This window comes from Strix uralensis, chromosome 1, assembly GCF_047716275.1.
Source record: "Strix uralensis isolate ZFMK-TIS-50842 chromosome 1, bStrUra1, whole genome shotgun sequence".
NCBI classification, from domain to species: Eukaryota; Metazoa; Chordata; class Aves; order Strigiformes; family Strigidae; genus Strix; species Strix uralensis.
This window is the reverse complement of record NC_133972.1, coordinates 124,616,617-124,637,944: the sequence shown is the minus strand read 5'-3', so window position 1 is coordinate 124,637,944 and position 21,328 is coordinate 124,616,617. Positions and strand designations below refer to the sequence as shown.

Here is a 21,328-nt window from a genome sequence, read left to right as displayed (position 1 = left end):
TGAAGTAAGTATTGAGGAAGAGTAGTGTTAGACTTTGTTTAATACATGGATTTCGACACAGTTAGTTTCTGCTCAGTTTGTGAGTGGAATATACTCACTTTAACATGGGCAGCTAAGTGCCCATGCACAGTTCCTGCCTTGACTCCTGTGGCTGCTCCAGGAGAGCATCAGTGCCAGGAGAGCACCCTGTGCCATCCCCCAGCCCTTCAGGAGTCCCGGGAGATACCCTAGAGCATCTCGAGTGGCACCAGACACCTGTATTTAGGCAGCTGAATCACATCCTGGCTGTCGTGTATTAAAGACACCATGATGTAACACTTGGTTTTGTCATGTGGTATTTTTGAGGATTTCACTGGCTGCAATTACAGTGTCTGTTTTCACATACATGGATTAATTATTCCTTATGCCACTATTCATGGGGCTATATTGCTTCTGTACTGTATCTCAGTTCTCTTCCTTTCTTCTCTCTACCTCCTCCACAGAAATACATCTGACTTACTGTTGGGTTTGGTATGGCTGCAGGGATGATTACACCCTGACAGCATCTAATTTAATAAACAATAAAGCCACTGTTTTGTATATGTAAATATTGTCAATGGAAATAATGTTATCTGTGTGTTTTTTATCACCCCCACCACCAGCAGAATGTGAAGGTGTGGCTTTGGCATTTTTAACCTATGCAGTAAGCGTTATTTATTGCTCAGAGCCACTGTCTAAGCTGTTTTAGGTGGACTTTCCTGTCCTCTTAACTGATTAGCACACAGGTTTTGTTTGAACTGATTTGGTTAATGGTGTGATTTTCCTGGTGACTGAAATGCTTAAATCATTTCAACCTCTAGCATGGAAGCAGTTAAACATGTAAATGTATGAGAATGAGTTATACAGGTATAAACACGTCTCTCTATGTAGGCACATTTGTGTGTCCACACTAGGAATCACAGCAGTGTAATTGTAATGTATGTAAGTTAGAGTTAATCAATAGCAGTGTACAATCCTGTGTTTCTCATACTAAATTCTGTGCTCATAACACCCATGTTTTGTTGCCTCTGTTGTGTATGCTCTCATGCCCTCTCAAAGAATTTATAATCTAGGATGTTAGCCCGGATGTACCATTTTTGGTCTAGGTGGAGGAATCTGTGAGCAGGTGAGCTAAGTAGTAAAGCAAAACACAAATGTTTGAGTATAATAAATGTGTTATTGTGTAGCTGGCCTTGCAGTTTCTCTCGCTGCAATTAAAGTCAGCTTTATAGGAAAAGAACATTATTAGGGCAGCCAGGGTGACCTTAGTTTGTCATCTTCATGGTTTATGTGTAGTAATACCATCTCCAATACATGATTGCCTGCTGCTGTGCACAGAGAAATGTGGTGCTTAATTACTAAACAGGTCATCAGCATCGCCTGTTCCTCCTCAGTTCAGCATGTGTCCTTGGGCTGTATTTTCTGCATATTATTCAAGTCCTGTTCTGAAGAGTCATTCTTGCATGCTTTCTTTGCAGCATTCCTTCGTCTAGTACCTTCTTGCTTCACTCAATGGAGCTCAAAAAAATAAAGCAGGCATGCTTAGTGGTAGCATTGCACAGGAAATCTGGCACATGCTGGCACAGAGTTAATTTCTCCAGGGCAGCCCCCATCTGCCTTACCTTGTTTCCTTCCTGCAACCCCTTCCTCATCCATTAGACCTTCTCCTACTCCTCCAACAGATGAAGCAGGGGTCCCATGGGCAACAGTCCACTACACTGTACAACCCTGGCTTGTCCTCAGCTTGCGTGATGAATTGAAGGTGATGTGGAAAACCAACAGATCTTTAAAGACTGAGTCTAAAGTGTTTCATGCAGAGGGAGGTTTGCAAATGATAGTTGCAGGAATGTCTCTAATATCTGACGTATCTTAACTTGTGAAGCTTGTTTTGACTACTTCAATAACATTCTTCATATGTTTATTTTTTTCCTTTGTCTATTCTTATAGGGCTTTAAAAAAGCAAGCTGCCCATCCTTTCCACCTTCCCTGGCAAATTTGTCTTGTGACAGCCCGAACCGAAGTTCAGCAGCAGGGTTGAAACCTGTTAATCTGTTTTACAGGCTTCTGCTGCACAACCTAGCAGTAGCAAATTGTTGTCCTCTGCGTGAACTGCACTTGAGAAGGATGTTACGAACTTTGCAAGTGACTTTCATTGAGAGCAGAGGAGTGAGGGTGTTCGGGAATACTTAACACTGTCTTTCAGAGCCCAGAATGGAATAATCTGGGGGCACAGGCTCCCCGTAGTTAACAACTGAAGATTTTAGAAGCACTTTCTTTCCCTGAATTTTATTTATTAACAAGAAGCTTGTAGTTAGGCTTTAATGTAGAAGTGGCCTCTTTCTTGAGAAGCAAGTCCCCTTAGGAGCCCCGTACAGCACGCAGAGGTTAGTTGTACAATCTCTTGCCTTTGTAGGATGCAGTGCAGGAGGAGTTTGTGCAACTCTTGCAGAGGGAAGGGCAAGTACGTTCTTGTCCCGTCTATGGAAACGTGTTGTCCTTCCTCTTACAGGAGGCAGCAGTTAAGAAAACAACACAGACAGGATTTCTGGCTAAGCAGTCAGAGTTGTGAAGATCTTGGAAAGCTTGATTCATTATGGTTTCATGGTAATGATTGTTGTTTACAGGGGCACAGGCTCCAGGCATATGAAGTGTGATGCCTGGTTCCCAGAGTAACGCTCTGGAGAGGGGCAGAGTTAGCGACACCATAGCGCTTCTTACGTAGCGTATACGTGCTTAACTGGGGTATCTGTTGGTTTTGAATCCAGAACTCATTTTGCTGCTACTTTTCTAAGGGATTTCATGGAGAATCTCAGAGTGTTTCCTAATTTCCAGTGATTTCTACGTGGAATTTTGATGCTGAGTGTTCTTGAGGGTACAGAGGAAATACTGAGAGCTAATAGTGTTTTGAATTAAATTCGTGAAAGCTGAGGGACAAACTTGATGTACAAAGAAATACATCAAAGAATTTCCCCCATTCTGAGAAGGTTTTTTTGGTTGGTTGGTTGGGTTTTTTTTTCAACATCCAGATTTGTGAAAGGGAAATGGCTCTGGTAGCTTTTTCTAAGTTGCTTTAACAGTGTTATCTCTTTGTGGAATCTGCATTTACAGGTTTATCAGTAGGGATTTGAAGATGGGTATGGCTACCATGTCTTTTTTTAAAATTGACAAGCTCAAAGGAGAGTGGGTTGGAGCTAATACATTTTTGCTTTTTACTTAAACATGATCCCAAGACACAAGTTCTACTTTTTCACATTGCTGCCTGCAAAGGGGTTCAGTGTGCTGAATATATAGATTATCATGGCCTTTGGGATGTTGTGCATCCACCAGTTTAGCTACTTTCTGGCTTTTGGTATTGAATGATAAACACTCTGGTTCTGCTCCTATCCTCCATTATCTTTACTCACAGCAAACCTGACCATCTTAAACATGATTAAAATATAATTCAAAAGTTATTAGCTAATTATGACGCAAAGTACTTAATTTGCCATTGCACCCTAATAACTTAAAGGTACTTCTGATAACTTGGTAATAACCGTATCATAAGCAAAAGGACACGGTTGCTACTAACTTAATAGGCAGCTTCCCTCAAGATAAAACATAAATAACGCACCTCAATGAAATTGGATTCAAGCTTAGTAAAATTATCTTGGCAAGCAAAGAGAATATTTGTTAATTTTTCTGTGAAATGTTATCATTGCCAAGAAAACTTGGTTACAAAAAACAGAGATGGAAAAAGTATTTGCATGAATAATTGATTTAACATTTCATTGGTTTAAATTATTTTAGGAAAAGTGGTTTTGATATGCTCTGGAAAACTGAAAAGTTTTAAGGACTTACTTTCAAGATATCAAACACTAGGAGATGTGGGGCTTAAAGGCTTGCAGGCCTGCTCTTCAGTATATCCAGTGCGTGAGCAAGCCTTAAAAAGAAGAGAGCAAGGAGAGATGGCAATGTTAAGCATAAAGTACTGGTGGTCAAGCTGTGGCTATGGAGCAGCGGGCGTGCAGGTGAGCCGTTATGTGTAGCTGCTCATTGCCTGATGTCCTCACAAATGGCTGAAGCAAAACTCTTCTCGTGATGAGAGGGATGGCGGCGGGTATCTGCAGCCTCCTCCCCTGCTCCGAGTCTCCTTGACTTGGCATGTGGGGTGCGTCAGCCAGTCTCAGAGTGTTTCAGAGTGTCTCAGAGTCCTAGAGGAAGAGAGGGGTTGTGGTACTGCTCTGTAGATAGTAGTTTGGCTGAAGGAACAGCCTATTTTGGGATTGCAAGACTCAAGTTTTCTGGAGACGGATCTGTATGTTAGCAAAAGGGCTTGAGAGAGTGCTTGGTGTCTGGAGACAAGCAAAACCATGAGGGTCAGGGATAGACACAATGTCTTCAGAAATGTCAGCAACTTCAGGTGGAGAAACCTCACTTTGTCAAAAGTGATGGGGATTGTGGGGATGAGGATACTGTTTTGTTGGGGGGGAACAGCTGGAGAGCAGAGGACAGACCCCTCTCAGCCACATCTGAAGCCTGTAATTCAATCTAGAGGTTCAGGAGGTTTGGCTGCCATGGCATTGAAATTGCTTTTAAAACACTTACCTGTCCAGCCTTGTGTGAAAAGATGCAGATTTGGGTTGCAGCCTGTTCCTTTTATCTGTCTGTATCTCTTTGGTATACCAGAACAGAGAGAGAAGGTCTATGGTAAACAGAAACTCCCTGGCCCATCATCCACAGTCTGGGGACAGTGCTTCCGTGGCCTCACCCTTGCTGCCATCGTGCAATGTGGGAGATGGTTTCCATCTGCCCACATATATAGTTTTCTGGTCATGAGTCACCAGCTCCTGACATCCCATCCCAACTATTTATTCCTTTCTTTTCTAAAATGTCGGTTATTCTACAAGTGCCGTTTGGGTCTGGGTGGTTGATGGTCCTGAGTTTGGGAATGGGGGTTTGAACATCCTGGAAGAAGGCTGTGACAGAGCCAACGTTTTTTGGCCTACTTCTGTTGGACATTCAGGCACCCTGCACGCACCGTAAGGCTGTCAACCAGTATGTTATGTACATCGGGGGAGTTACTTTATTAGCTCTATTTTGTAGTGTAATTATTATTTCTGGTGTGTATCTCCTAGGTAGCTAAATCACCTGTTTAGCAGGGAAAAGGAGGTTTTAGTTTTTCTTGGAAAAATCTCCTTTTTAGGCAGAGATTAGGGTTTTGCTCCTGACTTCTGGAGCCTTAACCATCCATTTTTTAATTCACTCCAATGTTTCCTGTGACCCACATACCCTCTTTCGTTCAGCTGTCATTTACTTACACGTCTCATCATCTCCACACTCATCTGTGGCGTAGAAAGCTGTAGTTCACTATCGTGTAAGTAGCATTCCTGCAACATGACTACATGGTGTTGTGCAATTTATTCTTTTCCAGTTAATGTGTCAGTTTGTCCATGTGGGTTAGATCCAATTACTATTAGTTCATTTTGTAATATGTCTTGATTTGCTTTCATCTCTGCTCCTGCTGCTGCCTCTGATCAGGCAGGTTATAGCAAATCCCATGTTTGGGGTTTTTTTTTGTCTGTGCATTCCCTGAAGATACCACCTCACTCATCATTTCAGATCCTTCCCATCTGTTCTTCACATGCTTTACTCTGCATTTAAGACTATTCACCACTTCTTGTCTGTCTCAATTTCTTCTAAAAGTTTTATTAGCCCTCTGAGCTTGCCCTTATCTTTCCTTTTGCTTCCATGCTCTAATAACAATCTTAAGATGTTTCAAATTATCTCTATGTAAATGATTCAGTTCTTTAATCTTTAGCAAATATTTCCACAAAGGTTTGACATCCTTCTACTCAGTATCTGGAATTTATCTGTTCTTTAAAATGCCACGTAACATTTTCTTTTAAATCTCATAACAACTGGTGTTTTAATACTTCCTCCTGTACATCCTTCTTGCTCTGTCATTTTGGCTCCTATATAAATACCTTTTCTATAGAAGGTTTAATGAGATTTTATGTTTTAATACATTTTTCCCCTGTTACCTTTCCTTTATAATCATTGTATTCATGCATGTAACAACTGTCTGTGCCAAGAAATCCCTGAGACTCATGGACATGAAACCTTAAATTAAATGTAAGGAGGAAGAGATAAGAACAAATTATAATAGCACTGAGAGCAAGAGATTACAACAGGGTATTTGGTTAAAATGCGGTTTTCATAATATATGTTCATGAAAATTGCAAATTTATTCTGTTATATCATGTTTATGAGCCAACTTTTGTTATGCAGAGTTATAAAGATTGCTAGGTATTCAGTTGTTGTGGATCCAAATGATGTGAGATAGTCAAAAAAGAAGAGCAGGATGTTACTGTTAAAGTAGTCCTCTGAAAAAAGAATAGAAACCTCATCATTTTCCACTTGGGTAGGATAGCGTTTCTCCGTGGCGTGGATACCTCTTCAAATGTACTAGCTTCTAGGGGACAGTGCAAAATTATATAATTTAGACATAGGAGAAAGTAAAATTAAATAGCCATGAGATGAGCATACCATTAAACAGATCTAATTTATAATGGGCTCTTATGCAAATTGCCTTTGAGCACTTAGTAAAAGCAAATGAAAAGAAATTAATAAGGACAATGTGGACTAAGAAGTCACAGAGAAAAAAAAAAAGAAGTAAAAGCCTATTCCAGCTCTCTCTCTGCACACCCCAGAGTGTTAAATAAGCATTCCCATTAGCTACATAAACGTAATGATGTGATAGTAAAACTTGCATTCACTTACCCTTTTAAAGGCCAAACCCCTACTCACTTTGCCACGGTGGCTCCAACCAGGTGAGTAACGTTTCAACTAAAATACTTTTTTTTTGCCTTGTCATTCATTATTGGAGGGAGAAAGATGTGTTTTCATGAGTGCTTTGCCCCTTGCCAGCCACTGAATATCCGACCTCAGTGGAGTCCCAGGCAGTTACGTGCCTTGCCATTAGCACGGGATTGCAGGTGCCAGGGCATCGCTAATGCTCCTCCTGCTGTATAGTTCCCTCTGCCGGGTTACTGAAAGGGCTTCACACCAGGAGTTTTCCTCGCTGTTTGTTGCTCTGCGAAAGACATAGAGAGCAGGGAAAGCTGACAGCTTAAAACTGTTGAAAATAGATATTGCAAAGATTTTTGGTTAGTTTTGTGTTCATAGTGTCCTCTGATAAAGATTATAATATGAGAAATAATATACTGAATATATTAAATAATAAGGAATCTGTATTTTCTCAGAGGAAAAAAGGTTTATTTCTACCTTAGTTTGAAAGTAACACAATATTCCGCATGCCTGCAAACATCAAGGCTTGCAGCTTTCTGTGTGCCCTGTATCCCTTTGATTACAAAAGGGAGGAATTTAGTTCTGTCCACTGAAGCCACTAAAACAATCTGCAAAACCATGTCATTTTTCTTAGTGTTAAGAAAATTGTGAGATAGTTGACTTGTTTAATTAATATTGGCCATCTTATTCCAAATTATTGCCGCTTCCCCAAATTCTCAACTGAGGCAGAATGTACTAAAGGGAAGTCTTTCTCTTTATGTGTATAATAATATATATAAATATTTATACACTGAGAGAGCAAGGTTATAAACACACTATGTATAGAGTTTTGCTGCAGACTGAGTATATTTTCATACTTGACAAACAGGACTTGTTTCTGAAGAATTTGAAAAATCCTGTAAGCAATGTCATATTCCCGTGTTAGCTTTTTAGTCTAGAAATGCTGCTATGGGAGCACTGGTCTGTGGGGAGAAGGATCCCTACAATATTTTCTGGGAGTAAAACATTGATCTCTTCCATATCCAGCTGTTTTCTCGGCACTAAAACCAGGCTTGCGGCTGTACCTGTTTTGTGTCCTTAAAGTAAAACCAGATTCTCTGATGGAAGCTGAGTTTTCCACCAGTTATGTTTTCAAGCCTTGAAGCATTCGATTTCTGACAGTGGAATATGATACTTAAAGCCACAGACATTAATTATTACCCATTGGAGGTCGCACTTTCACCCCATGGGACATTAATTTTCCTGATATACAGAAAATTCCAGCCTGTTAGTTTTAATTAAATATTTCAGAAGTACATTTTCTTGTAAATGGACTACAGTTTCTTATCCTTTACCCTTGATATTTGGCTAATTCTGCATATAATTATCAGCTTATTTTGCAAGCCACCTTCAAAGCACTTTCCTGTTTGGAAATCCATTCAGCTGTTACACTATTTGTAATTTTAAAAGAAGTCATCTTTGCCAATCATCAGTCAACATTGTCAAGAAAGGGATGGGGAAAAACGTCTTTCAGGTTTTCTTGGGAAGAGAAATTATAGTAAACATGACTTAACAGTCCCTTCTCGTGCCAGCGGATTGATGTCTTTTAAGCATTTATAATTGCAGTGTGAGACCAAGCAGGAGTAACAGCGAAGTAACAGAGCTATGGGCGACAGGGAGGACGGTTACTCAAATCTTACTGTATAGAAAAGTTGCCAAATGAGGCACAGCGGAGAGCTTGCCGCTGTGCTTCCAGGAACTCAAGAGTACAGGGAGAGGCTGGAGGGTGAAGGTGTTGGTGGTTCCACAGATCCTGGCATAGCCCAGGCTCCTCTCCTGATGGGTGTAGCAAATGTATCTTAGGAAAAGGACTGTGCCACCAGATTTGAGTCCCATGTTATCTCAAGTCTTTCCCTGGAGGCCATGTGAAGGAAGCTGGAATCTACATTTTTCCATCTGAAAAGGAAAAAGGCTTTAATTTTGTTTACAGAAGTCTCTCTGCTGGGGGTCTGCTTTTCCAAAGCTGTTTTAACATGTGAAAGTGCAGTTGTGTATTGCAAAGTGATCCTGGGCTGGGATGCAAGGGGAATTGGGACTTGCAATTTCTTGGGTTTTTCTGCTGCTGCAAAGCAGCAGTGCACTAAGACCAGCACTTTCTGTTAACTTGTCCAGCCCAGACCCAACGGCTTTCCAGTCCCAGGTAGCACTCCTGATGGCTGTACGCTCTTGTCAGCATTACGGTTTTCTCAGAGGCTCCATCCTCTGATACTATCTTGTTCTTCTCCTAAACAATTAATAAAATGAAGACAAAAAGCCTAGAGGTTTAAAATATGTAATTATAGTAGTAATTTAGAACTAGGAAAATGCTACAGAAACCAATTACAATTATACGTTTCGGTAATGACTGACTTGGTCAAATATATATGTTTTATGTGTGAATTCCATCATAGATTCCAAGATGACATGCTTGAGTATAGGGGAAGATTAATTCTAAATGCCGAGTGCATCCATAAATGTTGCTCATCCACCTAGTGAACAGGAACCTGTATTATATGGCCTGTCACAGCGTAAATTTTGAGCAGCAGGGCAGGCAGTAACAAGTACCTAAGGAAGAAAGCTTGAATTGTTGTAAGGGATGGCTTTCAGAAAAAAATATTTCGTACCCGATCATTCTGCAATATTTATTTAATTCCTTATGTTACAGATTTCACGCAACTTGAATTGATTCAGGCATTTCCTACAGAATTGTAAATGGCCACTTGAGGTTAATGTGGTTTTATTTCTTTCCTGGGCTTCATCTCTCCCAACTGGTGAGAAAGAATAGATGAGACTTGTATTCTGTTCACAACTTATTACCAGATGTCCTACCAGAGGTCCCTGCTGTGGGCACAGACATCACTCCAAACTTCATTTGGGTTGCCTGTGCCATTTTCAGAGAGAGTGTGTATGGCTGTGGGTGCAACACGGCATGTGGTCACCTGGAGCCCCGTCCCTCTGCAGTTCCCCGAGACCTCACTGCAAGCACTGCCATCTCCCCGTCTTTGGGAACCACTTCTGTCTTTTCCCTCTTGAACTGTTCCTGGAGATGCCCTTCTGCTGGCTGATGGATGGGATGTCTCTCAGCCTGGGGTGCTTCATGCAGCCAGGAATTTCTGTTCACCTCTGAGGTTTTGGTGTTTTGTTTTTTTCTACTGGTGGTGGGGAATGCTTGTTTCTTGACTTCTTTCGTAACAAAAATAGTGTGGCATTACTGTTCATTGTGCTCACTCTATGCTTTTTGTGGGAAGACAGACTTGTACCTTACAAAACCATGAGTGACTCAGGAGCATTTTGCAAATGCCCCAGTGCAGAAACACAACGTGTATTTCGTGTTACTCTGGTGGGGGTTTTGTTCAGAGTTCTCAGCCCTTCCTGCTGCTCTAACTAAAGCTGGCTTGTGAGGCACACATCTAGAAAATGTTGTGTGTGTGCCCAGCGGTTGATGTTGCAAGAGCAGTTGGCAAGTGGAGGCTCTCCAAGTGGCTGTGTGGTTCTGGTGGTCGGTGGGTGGTCTCTCAAAACTGAGGCATTTTTCCTTGATTATTTTAGAGCGTGCTAATTGATACCTGCCACAAACAGTTAATTTTTACTGTGAAATCATTATCTCGTATTGAAATGTTACAACCTTTGTATCTGCAGCTTATTCCCACAATGTGCTTCCTCCTCAACTGTGCCTGTCCAAGTGTTTGTTGCAGTAAATGGCATCCAAAAAATGGGTTTAAAAACAAACAAAAAGCAAGCAAACAACCAAAAAAAACTTTCCCAAGTGCAATTTCCAAACTAAAACAGGTTCACTGTGCAGTCCCCCAGAAAGCAGAATGGAGTCAATCAAGGGGGTAGGTGGATCTGTGGGGATGAGGTGGTCTGATGGGGATATCAAGAGAGGTGTCCAAAATAATTGAGGGGGTGTCATCTCACGAGACACAGATTTGGGCAGTGAGGCTGGTGCAAGAGGCTCCTGCCCCAGCTGCTTCCCCCTCACCTCTCCAGCTGTGCTACTTAGAAGTTTCTGAGGCCACACTGGAAAACATGCAGCTTGAATTGTCGTTTGAAACCAGCCCTTTTCTTACGAAGCGAAGCTGCAGAGATGCGTTGGTGAAGATGGCATGAGGGAGTTTTGCAGCATAGGGCAGTTGGAGTGGCTGCTGAGCCAAGCTTGGTCTGACCCTGCCACTTGCCTCTTGTTTCCTCTCCAGAATCGGCCGGCTTTTTGATGGCACAGAGCCCATTGTCCTCGACAGTCTCAAGCAGCATTATTTCATCGACAGAGATGGGCAGATGTTCAGATATATCTTGAATTTTTTAAGGACGTCAAAACTCCTCATTCCTGATGATTTCAAGGTGAGATTTCAAGGGACTTGGGTGTTTTGCATGTACCTTGGTAAAGCAGGTATCTGCTGTGTACTCAAAACAGAGCCCTAGATGAGAAGGCGGAGGGGGGACAGGGATGAACTTACAGAGTATTGTACGTGACAAAAGTAAGCATGGGATTACTAAAGTGGCACCTGTCAGCCTTTCCTGGAGTGGCATCAATATTAAATTTTCCCCTCCTGGCTATAGCATAATGGAGCAACCTTGCCATGATTGACCTAGGGAGATCAAATATCGTAGGATGCTGATGGAGACAGAAAGGATGTTACAATCTGGAACCGACTGCTTGCGAGCTTTGCTGATTACTTGTCCTCTCATCCACTTTTATGCTTCCCCTCTGATTGCAGCAGCTCCAGCTTCCACTCCCACGCTGAAATTCAGAGAATGGTGTGGGAATCACAGCATTGACAAAATAAACTGCACACATGGTAATATTTGAGCATTAAGTCATAGAATATTTTCTCCCCCAGACTCTTGAATGCATACTGCAGGTTTAATTTGGGAGTTTTAGAGAAGTCAGGGATGAATAGTTCCACATTTATTATTTAAGCTTTATTAAAGAGCATGCTTTCTTTTCTTTTTAATAACGAATTAAATTTGTGGTAGTTCACCATGCTAGATGTTAGCCTACAGAAGCACAGCTTCAGACTCCGCGTGCTGCTCTGTGTTTATCCGCTTGTAGGTATGTGGGTGTATATGTGGTGTCAGCAAATTGAGTGCTGGAGACCGTGGTTGCAATCAGAGCTGATCTTTATCATTACTTAATGAATGCATATCAATGTAGCTGGCTGTGCCATTAGTTCACCGTAGAAGACACAGCAATTCAGATTGAACAGGAGAGGTGGTGGGGAAGGGTTGCAGCAGTTCACACTGGTGTGCAGTCTTATCCCTCATATCCGAGACAGATTTTCAGGTGTTTGGGGCATAATAGGTGTGAGGTTGACTTCAAGAGCCGTATTGCAGCAACCTTTGAATCATCTGCTGTAAACGCATACGTACTTCTCCCATGTAGAACTACCTGAATAATGTGGGAGTTTGGAACTAGCCGATAAGCATCACATCCCTCTTTTGAAGCCTTAGCATGGCTTTGTGCTGCTCTTGGCACTTGTCCTGAAGGTAATCAGAAATACAGAAAAAGGAAAAGCCACCTTCCATGCAATATTAGGAAATCATATATGCAGAGCCTTTTAAACACATAAACATACTGTAGCTGTGCTGAAATTAAAAATGTAACTCCTGGCAAGTTCACCCAACTAACATAATGTTCAAAGGGGCATCCTTCCCAGTTATGCTTTAAGGTGTCCAAAAGATTGGTGCTTAAAATGAACAGCAGTCCTTGTTTCTTAGAAATACATAGATTTGGTGACTCTCTTGTTACATATTTAATGGTTAGCAGTGTTTTGAGCATGATTTAGGTGTCTCATTCTCATTAAGTATTTGGTTTCTAGCTCAAATTCAGGACCATATTGACTGTTAGCAGTCTTGTCTTGTCATTCTATTCCTCTGTCTTCCCTAATTCTCATGTATTGCTTTTCTCTGTATAAATATTTTCCAAATGGTCTTATGCTCTTAAGCCTAGAAAAACAAGATTTTTTTTTTTAATTTAAAAAATGGCAGTAGGCAGACTCCTGATCATCAGTTCTAAATTACTTTGGTACTGGCTATGCTTAGAAATGTGTTCTCTCTGCTCTGGCATTTGAGACGATGTAGTAAACAGTACTGTCGGCAAAATGAGGAGGTATTAAAAAATACTTAATTTTTAAAATGCAGTAATATGTGCAATCCATTATGCAAATATCTGAATCATTTTACACTAAGAACCATTGCAGGCTCCCTCATTTACATTCCTATACCTGTTACAATGCCTGCTAGTATTGCTGTAAGACGCGATGGATCCTAGTGATGAATTTTCTGAAACCTGATTGAATTCTGTTCCATCTGTTCAGTGAGGTCATTATTCTATGACATCACTATGGGCATAAAATATGGGAAAAAGTGGGATTTTTGCCTGGATTATTCTATAGCAGGAGAGAGTTGAGCAAGCATAGCCTCCCCCTCCCATCACAAGTGCTGCTACACCCAGTCTGTTTCAAGTGGCTGATGGTTATTTTTTGCTTGCACTGTTATTTTATTACACTTTCCTGCACAGTAATTACGAACTATGTCTGAAGGGTTCCAGATCTAGAGTGGCGCTAGCCTGAATAACCATACATTAAACGGTACATTAGCAATGCCTCTTTCTTAATTGTGTACAGTAATATGTGTGTCTTTCAGGACTACAGTTTGTTATATGAAGAAGCAAAGTATTTCCAGCTTCAGCCCATGCTAGGAGAGATGGAAAGGTGGAAACAGGACCGGGAGAGTGGCCGCTTCTCAAAGTCTTGTGAGTGCCTGGTGGTGCGAGTTGCCCCAGATCTTGGAGAGAGGATTACACTGAGTGGCGATAAGTCATTGATAGAAGAAGTGTTTCCAGAAATCGGCGATGTGATGTGTAACTCTGTCAACGCCGGCTGGAATCACGACTCGACGCATGTAATCCGATTTCCACTGAACGGATACTGTCACCTCAACTCAGTTCAGGTAGGAAGTCATGTATGCACTTTTTGGAAGGGAGCCTGCTGGCCAGGTACCAGTGGGTTGACCCTCTTCCCTGTTGTTGGAGCGTTTTGGTGAACAAAATCAGCTGGAGGCTTTGAGCTAGTTTTTTACTTCTATGGGTCAGGGCTGCTTTCTTGACTTAGTTCACACATATCATCACCAAATCTCTCTCCAGTAGTGTTAAAAACTTGCTTTAGGAAATACATGTTTGCCTCAAGATAAAGACATTGCATATTTGGAGAAACATTTTTTTGACATTTGAATATAGGGCAACCATTCAAGATTGCTTCCAGTCCCTTGCCCTGCTTGTTAAAAACTGTTTTCTGGTTTTATGAGAGGGCACAGGGACATCTCAAGCCAGGGAGGGAAGATGCCACATCCCCACAGAACCTGTTGTGAGGGCATTGGGAGCTCTCCCTTCAGCTGAGAGAAAGGTAGTGGAGATGCTCTGATTTGCCAGAGTCCACAGGAGCTCTGAAACTAAATAGGAAGAACAAAGGAGCAAAAAGGAGAAGCCCTAGTCCCTTATTCTGGGTGTAACAAGTAAGAAGTGAGGGGAAGGGGGAATTAATGTGAGAAAAAGACAATGGGACAGCAGCATTGGCCAGCTGCTGAAAGCAGAGCCATGCTTCCACAGAGGGAGAACACAGCCAGTGTCCTCTTTCTTCCTCCTCCTTCCTCCTGAAACAGGACCTGGTATTTCTGGAGAAGGGAGCAGCCTGCAGCCGCAGAGAAGGCATCTGGTTGAGTCCTACCCTCGTAGAGGGGACTTTGAAAGATAGCAGAGGGGGTGAAGCAAACTGGGACATCCTGAGAGGACTTTGACCCTTCAATGAGACTATCAGGCAAGGCATGTAATGTGAAGGATACTGCAGGGGGAAGTTATCACAGGTGTGATTAAAAACTAGTGTGTCCTTTTTCCAGTGTTACCCAGGTCTTTTGCATTTGATAAAGACCTCTCTAATACTTCTTGAATAAATCGCCATATACTTTTTACTTTGGACAAAGAAAACATGTTCAGTCTTCCTTCTTGCTGTGGAAACAAAAGCAAAGGCATGTCTGCTTATTGCCAATAGGGACCTATCTATTTCTGTGGTCTCAGGGAAGATCCTTCTCTTTTAGCAGTTTTTTCCTAATTTTTTTATGGCATAGTAAGAGGCCTGTTACAGTAGGAAAAGGGGTAGTGGTTTTCAGCTAAAAGACAGTAGATTTAGACTAGATATAAGAAGAAATTTTTTATGATGAGCGTGGTGAAACACTGCACCAGGTTGCCCAGAGAGGTGGTAGATGCCCCATCCCTGGAAACATTCAAGGTCAGCTTGGACGGGACTCTGAACAACCTGATCTAGTTGAAAATGTCTCTGCTCATTGCAGGGGGGTTGGACTAGATGACCTTTAAAGGTGCCTTCCAACCCAAACTATTCTGTGATTCTGTGTAGCAGTATCTCAAATCAGTAGCTGTTATGAAATGGATTAAAAAAAAAAAATCTGGGAGACAAATGCAGGTAACTTCGGGAATAATTATAGTGTCATCTGTTTTATCCTTTCTTGGTTAAAAACAGTCTCCCTCACACACCTGTCTGCACCTAGTTAGCACATCCTGCACAGCCAGCACTTTGGAGTGAGAGCCCTTCTTCACATCTGCAATTGTCATTAGCACTCTTGTTGCTGTTTGGTTTAGCTACACTTCCTAAATGGTCCAGGCTCATGAGTGAGTCCTTACAGAGAAGAGACTTGCAAGCTGAACTTGGCATCTTCCCATCTGCCAGGTCCTGCTGTCCAGGCAGAGAAGCTCTGCTCTGCTCTCTCCCCAGAGGAAGCGAGCTGAGCACCGCAGTATGCACCGAGGGCTCACCAGGCTCTGCGTATGTGCTCGCACTTAGCACAGGAGTCTGGACAGACCTATCTAGACCTATCGAGATCTGGTTAACCCATGTTATGCTTGGACAGTTGTGTCTCTTACTGGCCTTCACTGTCATGCTGAAACATCAAAGTTGTTTTGTCATAGTGACTAATGCAGATTTAGAACAGCCCTACATGTAAGATTACCACTGCAGAGATAGGACTTTCAAGGAGGGTTATTTAGTCACACGTCATATGATAGTTATCAAAGCAGTTGTATTCTTTAGAAGTTTCTCTCTTACCCTGATGTTTACATTTTTGTCACACAAATAAGAATTGCCAAGCATATTTACTGATGTGAAAAAACTGTGTCCGAGTGGAAAAATATGCACAGGCTTCAATAAGGATGATGATCCGGTGTTGATAATGCTGCATCTTCCATTTTTGGAGGACATAAGCATCCTCCAGTTCTAATAACAATGTGAGGAGGGACAGGGACTACCAGTAGACCTGGAAAGTGATGTGCAGACTAAATGATTTGCCCAGGGCTGGGCTAGTTTCCTAACAATTGCTACCATCACATTTTTTTTCCATGGCCTAAGTTCTCTATTTTTCAGCGGCCCAGACTGAGACGTATTTGGGGGATTTGGGCTTATATTGTTAAAAGCTAAATATCAAGAGTAAACAGAAATTGCACAGGTGTTTTGATGGTTGCTTCACAGTCTCATTTCCCACCCCCTCCTTTCTGACATTTGTCTGCTATGCAATTAGCCATGCTCAGGTATTTTGTAAAGACTTCTTCCAACCTGAAGCAATACATGTAAAACATAGCATGTCTTGTTTTAGGTGTTTTTAAACCACAGCTCACTTCTCCCCTCCACCCCAGTCTTCTGCAGCCTTCTGCTGCTTTGCTTGCCCTTGCTGTCCCAACACATGTGAAAGCCAATTTGTTAATTGGTGAAGCAGCTGGGAAGGACTTGATAAGGCACTTGCTCCTGGCACAACCCCAGTGAGGTCTGGTCATGCTGGACAGAGGGTCCAGTGTCCTGTGGGGTGCAGCGGTGTCTGCCTCCCCCTGCTGCTGGTGGCCATCACAGCTGACCCTGGTGAAGCCCTGGAAGGGTCTCCTTCGCAGGTGAGGCAAAGGAGGCCCAGGCAACAGAACAGATAAAGACAACGACAAAAGTAGCAATGAGTATAAATAAGGGAAAGAATGCCTCAGCCCTCCAGTTACAGTAAAACACCATGAACATGGATAACTAAAAAAAAAAAAAAAAAAAGTGAAATAGTGGTGTGGAAGGAGACCATGCTTGTAGCAGCCTGGAGCCAGTGCTGGGACCTGAGGTCTTTACACCATCATTCATTGGGTGAGCTGCATGGGTGCATCCCCTTGGTGCTCTAAGAGCCCTGCCTGACTCTTGTTTTTCCTTTTTTTTTTTTTTTTCTTTCTGCCATTGTATGTTCTGCCAGTGTAGGCAGAACTTGTTAGTGCCATAATTAAAGTTAAAAGGTCCCAGGTTTTATCACAGGTAATTGTAGCCACAGATCTTTGTGATCACAGTTGTTTTTTAAGTCTCTAGAAAATTTGATGGTAACTTTTCTGAAATTATGACCGCGGTATCTGCATTGTCACCATTTCGTTGAGGTGTTTGCTTAGCATTCCTCAGTGTCTGCTATGGAATCCTGTATTTGCCCTGTTGTATTGTAGATTTTGTGAAACAGAGAATGCATTTTTCCAGGCATGTTCCTGTGGATAGAAGGATACTGTATTTGACAGTACTAAAAAAAAAATAAAATAAATATCTCTCTATCTCTTACTGCTCAGTGGCCAGAGTCAGCAAAAATCAGTCCAATACAATGAAGTCAAGGGAACCAGTTAGTGGGTCTGTATAACCACTTTTATTTCCTAGCTGGATTCATTTGAAAACAGCAGTTATTGTCCTTGGACAGCTAATAGTTTGTTTATCTACTTATACATCAGCGTTTGTTTCCTCTTTTTTTGCAGGTACTTGAGAGGTTACAGCAAAGAGGGTTTGAGATTGTTGGCTCATGTGGAGGTGGGGTGGACTCTTCCCAATTCAGTGAATACGTACTGAGACGAGAACTCAGAAGGACATCTCGTGCACCCTCCGTCATTCGAATAAAGCAAGAACCTCTGGACTAAAATGGACATGTTTCTTTATGCAAAAAAAAAAAAAAAGGCAGAGAGAGAGGAAAAAAAGGGGGACGTTTCATGTGCAGTTTGGACTCCAAACAAGTCCTGGAACTAAAATTGAATAAAAGACACATTTATATCAAATATAGAGACCACACCTGAATTCATATGGGAACATTTGGAATAGTAGTAATAATAATAATAACCTCAAGGTGTAAAAGAAAACACACACATCTATATAAAAAATATGTATGTATATGTATGTATGTACATATATATATGTATGTATATGTCAAAGGGTAGGAAATGCAACAACAAAAAAGTGATAGATGAGGTTGGTGCTGTGATGGCCATTAAGTGTCCTAGGCCTTACTCAGGCCCACTTAACGGTGTACAAGCCATTACCATTGGGGGATACATACTACTCCTCACCCATTTTCCATTGCCAAACAGCCATCCACTTTTTAATGTGTACACACCTTGACTTAACTTTATTTGCATATGGAGGTTTATGTCTGTCTTTTTTAGAGGTGGATGGGCAGGTGTTCAGGAGATGACCATCCATTGCATTGGAAAGCTAGTCGACTGAAATTTTAAATGTAGTTTGTACAGAAGTCGCACACTTTTTGTCTGCCCTCACAGATGTGAAAGGTTAACTTTTCTTTTGAATGAGTTTTTTTGTTGTTTTTGTTTTGTTTTGTGTTTTTTCAAAGGGGGCCAGAATAATTAATATTTGGTAGAGATGCTCTGGTTTGAATCTGCTGCTTTCCTACAATTTTTTCAAATTTTATAATGTATTAAATATAATAAACTCTGTTTAAAATACCAAGGGTCTGATTTAAGCCAACAGAAGCAGAGAGGTGGGATTTAGCTCAGTGCACTCTAGTGCGTGGAGTGGCGGCCGCTCTGGCAGGCAGCGGGCGGGCAGCGCTGCCCATGCACAGTGGAGTTAAAGGCAGCAGACACCATTGCCAGATCTGTCTGGTGTGCCACATGTTGCTGGTATTCCTTCAGTGCTGTCCTTTTTAAGCTTTGTCCCGGTTTGAAGAGAGGCTGTTGGTCAGACTTAAAAATAACACCAGCTCAGCCCAGGGAAACCCATCAAAAAGTGACACCTGGTCTGTAACCTTCAATGTAACAGTGAATAGTTGCATCCTTCTGTCTTGACTTAAGGAGTTGGCAGCTTCAACTCTACCTGCTGAGTGTTAGTCAGCCTGTTTGGTTTTACTGTTGTTCATTTCCCTCGTTTGAAGCTAGTATTCTTCTGCTTAGAGAGTGAGATGGTCAGCCCCCTGTGTTATGCCATCGGCTGCGTCAGTCTTGATAGCGGACGATAAGTCAATGTCCTGCGAGTTGTTCTCTTGCAGAGTCTCACTGAGGCCGCCTCTGCAGCCACCTGGTTCAGGCTGGTGAGATTTTGCAAAGGTACCACGTCACGATATCACTGCACGGACTATTCATGGGTTGATGCTTTCACCACCTAAGATACACCAGCAACCACCACCTTTCCTCCAAAGTATCTTTTTATGCAATATTCCAGAATATGACTGTGTATTCATCCTAGTACAGAAGTTTCTATCGATGCAATGGTGCCGGCGTTCCATTCATTTTGGTGACACTTTGCTATTTATTTAAGAAAATTAAAAAAAAAAGGAATTGTTGAATACATGTAACAAGGTTTTTAATATAGTCTGATAACTCAAAAAAAAAGCTACCATTTTTCTGGTTTTTATTAAAATGTGTCAGAGGGTGTGCTTAAATAACTCTCTGGCAGCACATATCAATGGTTTTGAAATTACTGAAATGCAGAAATGGGGGGGGGGCTCCAAAAATTAAGGTTCATTAATGGGTTATTAAATCTTCAATGTGATGCTGATTTGTCTATTCACAGTACTGAAACAGCTGCCTCATTGAAAATGCTTGTTTTCAATTAGCAGCAAGTAGTCCTCTTACAAAATAAACAAATGCTTGCTCCTACTGCCCACAATTTGGTTGTTAGTTTGCATAGAAGTCAGAAAGCTAAAATCCTGGGAAATAAATATTTTTAACAGATTTTCAAGCTGTTGGGAATGGTATGAAATTTGTGATGTTGAAAAAGATGCCAGCCCCCGTGGGTTGAGAGTACAGGGGTTACCAGTGCAAGGCGACAGTGATGTTTCAGAGACTCTTTGCTGGAGGAACCCTCCCTGCGCTTCCAGGTGGAGCCTCACTTCTGAGGCCTCCGCAGCATACCCGGGGATATGTTTACACTCTCTGTTAAGCCCAAAGGTACTCTCAAATCCAGACCTGCCCTGCTAGCTGTCGTGTTTACGTATGGGCATATGCAGTCTGGAGCCGGGAGGCTGCAGCTCCTTTCCCTGCTCCCTGGCCAGCAGGTACCCCAAGCCTGTCTGGCCAGGAGCATCAGCGGCCCTGAAATCGGCACCGCAGTGTCTGCCCCAGTGCTGGCAGTGCCCACAGCCCTGCAGGCTGGGTGTGGAGGGCGAGGAGCTTTGCCACTAACGCTTTTCGTTGTGTTGCTCCCAAAGCCAGCAGGTTGTGCTCAGCCGGTGGTTTCGCTTGCTCAGCATGTACCTGTCCAACTCAAGGACACTGAGGATACCTTTTGTGCTCCTCCCAAATCCCCAGCTGGCCAGTCACCCTCCCACTGAGCCTGTGTTTGTTGTTGGAGTCAAAAATCACTCTGAGACCCTGAATGTAAATGTCTCTGCGATTACGATGTGGTCACAGACAGAGATGGCTGATGAAAAATGTATGCAGGAATAAGCTAGATGTAGATTTTTAGAGAGCAAATGAGATTAGTCCTATTTGTAATTGAGGCTTGTAACCACGTGTTTTTAAAATGTTCTTTAGAAAAACTGATCAACAGACAAATGAGCAATATATCCAAGAAGGGGGCTGTGGGGGGAACCAAGAAGGACCAGATTACGGTCAGCTTGTTTCTGGAGGTTAGTAATTTTGACATGTACAATAGTTTAAATTTATCTAATTTTCTATTAAAAAGTATGACTCCATTTTATGCTATCAGTGGTGCTGTATTTAATAACAAGAGGAAGAGCTGCAGTGAACAGTAGCTGCCAACACTGTACTTCAGCAACTTGGTTAAGCAACTGCCAGAACTGCTGTGGACATGCAGAGATCACAGATGCCACCCAACACCCCATCCTACAATGAAACACAGGCAGAGGAACTGGGTCTTCACCTTTTGTTTTGGTAATGTGAATGCTGGATTTCTGCAATAACTATCGACCCAGGGTTTAGTTCTTCCCCTATTGCCTCCTTAATGTACCAATCAGCTACGTAATGTAAGTATGGATCCTGGCACACTTGGATGAACCTTTAAACCGTGAGTGTCCCATTGAAGACTGAGTTAATTTACTGTGCGCCGGAGAAAGTGAAGTCCTGCTTAGTCACTAGGTTAATCTCTTTTTCCAGATGCACTACTTGTAAATAGATGCTGCTAATTTATTCCGTCTCCAGGTACTTACTGGCCAGATAGTCTGGCCCAGCAAATGTTTTTCCTCTCCATTACCATGTGTC

At 42.1% G+C, this 21,328-nt stretch overlaps 1 protein-coding gene across 5 annotated transcripts in view; it reads left to right on the top strand.

The window, feature by feature from the left end:
- Window positions 1-20,802, top strand: part of KCTD1 (potassium channel tetramerization domain containing 1) — a 104,430-nt gene extending 83,628 nt beyond the window's left edge. For all 5 annotated transcript variants that reach the window (XM_074879975.1, XM_074879968.1, XM_074879958.1 and 2 more), the window contains exons 3-5: window positions 11,019-11,163; window positions 13,468-13,773; window positions 17,639-20,802. In XM_074879975.1, coding sequence (XP_074736076.1) covers window positions 11,019-11,163; window positions 13,468-13,773; window positions 17,639-17,797 — 610 coding nt within the window. In that variant the 3' untranslated portion in view covers window positions 17,798-20,802. The remainder of the gene's footprint in view (window positions 1-11,018; window positions 11,164-13,467; window positions 13,774-17,638) is intronic.
- The last annotated feature ends 526 nt before the right edge of the window (window positions 20,803-21,328 follow it).